Below are 5499 nucleotides of genomic sequence, written 5' to 3' on the forward strand. Positions count from 1 at the left end.
CGATCTTGACTAAGGGTGCTGTCTGTACGGGATTTGTACGTTCTCCCTGATATTTGAGCATTAAGCAAAACTCGTATTTAAACATTTCTTCTTGGAGAATGTGTTAATTTTCATGAATTCTCCAATCTTGAGGGTTGTGGAGGGTAGTTCATTGCAGGTACTTTAGGTAAGAATGTCACAAAATGTTGAGATTTTAAAAATCAAGCCTGTAATTTATCCCATAAGATAAAGCATAAATAGAACTTTAATTTGATACCTACTTCACTTTCATATCTTCAGTATTAAGAAGGTTATGGTCATTTTCCTACTTGGAAATTAGCATCTTGTTCCCTATTGCCTTTCCATTAACTTAACACAAAAGCTGTTATCGAGGACTGTCAATTGACATAAGCCCATAACTTTCTTAAACACTAAGAGAACTGAATGAAATTTTCAGTTATTATAGATTGAAGCATTCTGAAGCAAATATGATACATCTTACTTGGATGTCCTGAAATTAAAGTATATAATTTGTTAATTACCTAATTAAGTAGCTAATTACAAAATTGACCGTTGTGACGGAAATAGTAATAAACACCCAGACTGCCTTAAATTCAAAAATGTGATTTTCTCATGATCAGAACTTTAATATTATTGTAACATTAAAACAAATAGTAATTACCCAAAAAAAATTAATATTCATCAGTCATCAAATCAATTAAATTCATCTAAATTCAATTATTACATCTAAACATCTATCCCATTCTTAAGAAAAGGCTAAAAATACATTTTTAAATAGCCAAAGTATCCAAATAACAACCTGATCCCATTCACACACGAATTCCCAATATAACATGATTTTGAAATCTCACTTTGTCATGAATTTCTATGCCAAATCAAAGGAATTGAATGTTTAATTCCGATAAATTTTACTTTGTTGGTTTATAACACTGCAGCAGGCAAGGGCTGTTTTGCACAGACGTGTTCAAAATCTACAAACATCCACTCTCAAGATAATCAAAATCATTTTTTTGCACAATCATGTCAGAAGAACATCTAATTTATCTATATTTTGTGTAATTGTCTATTCATTATCAATATTTTCATACTAAATATCTGATTAAAAACTATGTACTGTGTAAGTTTTTAGTCAGATATTTAGTATGAAAATATTGATCATGGATAGACAATAACACAAAATATAGATCATTTAGATTGTGCAAATAATAATGAATTTGATTATCTTGAGAGTGGGTGTTTGTGGATTAAGACACAGATCGGATTGTGGCCGCCACCATGATTTTGCACACAGTGAGGCAGAACACGACCGATATCGGGGCCTAAATAACATATTTCGCATCATCAGATTAAAATGAAATTACACCAAAAAACTAGGCAAGATGTTAAATAAATGTCTGACAGAACATATATTTAGCTTTGTCCTGAACTTGTGATCTGTGATTTTAATCTGATGATTTTCAGCCAGCGATTCAATAGTTAAACAAAGTTTTTTTTTTAAAAGTGCGAACGGGATCACAGAACGTAATTTCTTCATAAGCTTGTTTTATGAGGAAATCCTTCCCTGCCAACCAATTAAAAAACCTGCATTTTACTAACCCCACCCCCACAGCCTCTCGAGTCGCACGTACAGGCAGTGAGCAGATCAAGAGCGCCACTGATGGCAGGAATTTGTAACAATGCTACTTTAAGGACAAATAAACCTTTGAATAAGGGATGGATTCGGAATTAACATGGAAATGAATAGATGGCAGACAAAAGTGCTGGGAGGAGAGGGGTCACGTTGGAGGTGGCGAAAATGACGGAGGACTATTTGTTGTACGTGACGGCTGGTAGGGTGGAAGGTGAGGACCAGGGGGACTCTACCCTTGTTACGAGTGGGGGGGGGGATGAGGAGAGAGAGCAGTGTTACGGGGTATTGAAGAGATCCTAGTGCAAGCCTCATCTATAGTGGAGGAGGGGAACCCCTGTTCTCTGAAGAATTAGGACATTTCTGATGCCCTGGTGTGGAATACCTCATCCTGGGAGTAGATGCGGCGTAGACGGAGGAATTGGGCGTAGGGGATGGAGTCCTTACAGGAAGCAGGGTGGGAGGAAGTGTAGTCTAGATAGCCATGGGAGTCAGAGTGTTTATAGTGGATGTCGGTCAGAAGTCTATCCCCTGCGATGGAGATAGTGAGGTCAAGAAATGGTAGGGAAGTGTCGGAAATGGTCCAGGTGTGTTTGAGTGCTGGATGGAAGTTAGTGGAATGAAGTCAGTGAGTTGTGTGTGGGTGCAGGAGGTAGCACCAATGCAATTGTCGATGTAGCGGAAGTAGAGGTCGGGGATAGGGCCCTGGTAAGTCTCGAACAAGGATTGTTCAACGTACCCTACAAAGAGGCAGGCATAGCTGGGGCCCATGGGGTAGACCAGCCAGGATCATATTGAATGGCAGGACAGGTTTAAAGGACCTGATGGCCTATTCCCGTGTTCCTTTGTTTAAGGAAATCGAACAAAGATGACCCATTCAGCACTTTCTGGTATTTGGTGACATTAAGGCCACTTATCCTGGCAACTTGTCTACCAAAATCCTATCAACCTCACTTAAAATTATTATTTGAGCCTTTGTCTGTGAGAAAGATTGCCATCCTGACCACTATGTGCAACAGTTTAGTTTAGATATACAGCATGGAATTGGGGCCTTTGGCCCACTGAGTCCACACAGACTATCAATTAACCCATTCACGCCAGTTCTATGTTCTACTTTCTGACATCTAGTGAATATTTGGGCTCTCATTCTAAATCCCAAGGAATGTTAATCAAAGTTCTTACCACTCTATGTTCTGTGGAACGCAACGCTAGTTTGTGTAATCTTCCCCCATAATAAACAGCCCTGAGATCATTCGGGTAAACGTACATTGTACTCTTTGTAAGACAAATAGACTGCATTAGTCAGAACTGGATACAGCAAGCATGTTATAACCAGGTCTCAGCAGAACTGTAGAAAATCTTCCTCCGTTTGTAACTTCCAGAGGACTGGTATAAAGACTAATATTCCAATTGCCTTTTTTTTTCAATGATTAATAGATGTGAATTGCTAAATATCCTTGAGGTCCTGTTGCATTTGGCATTTAAATAATACTCGGATTTGTTTATTGATCCAAACTGGATGACCTTGCACTGAACTGTAGTGAAAACTGTTCATTTAGTCTATCAATATTGTTTTGGTTGCATGTATGCTACCACAACTATCTCAAATCTTTTAACAACAGCAAATTGTAATATTTGGCTATTTATTAATTAAATGGATAAATAGTTGAAGCTGCAGCATAATTTTTGAGCTGTATTACCAGCCATTTGCTTCCAATTTGAGTACATATTAAGCCTCCTGTCTTCTGCCTAACATGGCCATTTTATCCTCAGTTTAATAAGATCCCATTTTTGAAAGCTTATTCTGTACAACCTGATCAATGTCTATGGTAATCCATATAAGCTGTATTAGTTTGAGTATGGGGGGGGGAAATGGAAAAATATGCATCCCTTTGAAGAATGTGGACCATGCCCTAAAGTTAAATTTCTTCATTTTTTACTGGGGACTGATAATGTAATAATTAGACATGCATTAGGAATACTGTGGATCCTATTTCCTTACCATAATGCAAAGCATTTCAATGCAAATGCAATAAAAATCTCACATATACTTATACTTGCCATTAAAGAGTTTCAGATACTTTGGTTTGGTGTGCAGTCTGCTGCCAGTGGATTACTGATTGATCTAACCTAATTCTCTTTTTTTTTTTTTTTTTAAATCTCCCTCCATGTGCAACCTTCGAACACGTAGATGTACATTGCACCCCAGTGACCAATTGGCACTTGAAGGGCCCCTGTCACGAGTAAAGTCGATTAAGAAATCACTGCGACAGTCCTTCCGTCGGATCCGGGGGACTAGAGTGTCTGGAAGGAAACGAACCGTGCCAGGGAATGGTGCAGCTAAGGTTAGATGAGGTCTGCATGTTTGATTGGGCTTGAGGGTGGAAGATGTGCATGTATCTGAGGGAACAAGAGGGTTGTGTATTTGGGATGTGCTTAGTATGCGAGGGGTTGCAATGGCACGGGAGTACGTTTGTGCTGGGATGAGAGGAGATGCTGCATTTGATGCTCTGTTAAATGTGCACCACTTCAATGTAAACCTCACCCTGTAACAAGGGTGCGCCATAAATAAAAGGAATAATCTGTAACGCTGTTGAATCCTGTTCCATTCAATATCAGAGCCTGTTTTGTATCTTACGTACACTTTTCCTTCTGTTTCTTGATTACCACTAAAAATCTATCTATTTTGAATTAGCATTAAGCATCCCCGGTGTGGTGGGGGGAAAAAATCAATGGTTTACGATCTTGGTTTAATAAAATAAAATTGAAATAATACAACATTCTGGAAATACTAATCGGGCAGTAACTGTGCATTAAATGTTTCCCATCCATGGTCATGAGCTGTGAAGAGTTGCAGAGAAGGGGTGAAGATTAAGAGGTGGGAGATAGGCTGATGAGTCTTGCATCTGATGGTGCCGTATGTGAGGGGAGAAGGGAGGTGCTAAGACTACTTGGTATAACCCTAGCAATATTGAATGTATAGATACGAATGTATTAAGAATGGTTCACAGTTTCATTAAATATTTTTTATTATGAATTAAGTTTATTTTGAAAATATAAAAATTGCAATTGATCAGACTTGACAAGATGAATGAGCAAAGGACGAATGCAGAAAATCTGAAACGCCAATGTGCTGGCATAACGTTGTTTGCTTCGAGCATTTGTCCTGTCATTTAACACATTTCCTATCTGTTCCGTCAGTGACCCTTTTAATTCCATAGGCCTCAGTTTTGTTATCCAGCATCCAACTTCTCACCCCATTCCATATCAAGGTGGAGCTGATTGATTGAGAACTGGCTACAGGGAGATAAGGGGAGAATAGAATTGCTCTGAGAACTAGTATAGACTTGATGGGCTGATTATCTCCATTATCTCTTGATCCCCTTAGTTCCTTGAATACCAATTTCAGACTTAATTCTATCTAAATGTCCGGCATCTATAGGCCTCTAGGGTAAAGAATCTCTCATTCTGTCTGACATAGTTAATGTAACCCTTAATTACACACTTAATGTAACCCTGTCAATCTCTAAGATTTATGTTTCAATGAGATTTTCTCTTAACTCTAGTGGGCATAAGCAAGCTCACTTTACTTCCTGTAAAACAAGCACCTCACCCTGGACTGTTCTGGTGATGCTGTTCTAGTTCTGATGCTTAGTGCAAATAACAAAACTGCCCAATATTGCAGGTTTTCTTGTGCACTCGATTCTCCTTGCTATAAAGGACACACCGATTCGCTTCCTCAATATTACCTAACATTCATCTTTCAAAAGACATGACTAGTAAAGCATATTAAAGACATTGGAACACTTTTCTAAGTGATTTGTTCCCAGTTCTGTCCACTTCTCGTGAAATGGATCATTTTCTGCCTCCAG

General features: G+C 38.5%; 1 protein-coding gene across 2 annotated transcripts in view; it reads left to right on the top strand.

Moving 5' to 3' along the window:
- The window catches only part of llgl2 (LLGL scribble cell polarity complex component 2), an 85262-nt gene that overhangs the window by 68733 nt on the left and 11030 nt on the right, over positions 1 to 5499 (top strand). For both annotated transcript variants that reach the window (XM_055654027.1, XM_055654028.1), the window contains exon 16: positions 3819 to 3972. In XM_055654027.1, coding sequence (XP_055510002.1) covers positions 3819 to 3972 — 154 coding nt within the window. The remainder of the gene's footprint in view (positions 1 to 3818; positions 3973 to 5499) is intronic.

Source organism: Leucoraja erinacea, chromosome 23 (assembly GCF_028641065.1).
Source record: "Leucoraja erinacea ecotype New England chromosome 23, Leri_hhj_1, whole genome shotgun sequence".
NCBI classification, from domain to species: Eukaryota; Metazoa; Chordata; class Chondrichthyes; order Rajiformes; family Rajidae; genus Leucoraja; species Leucoraja erinaceus.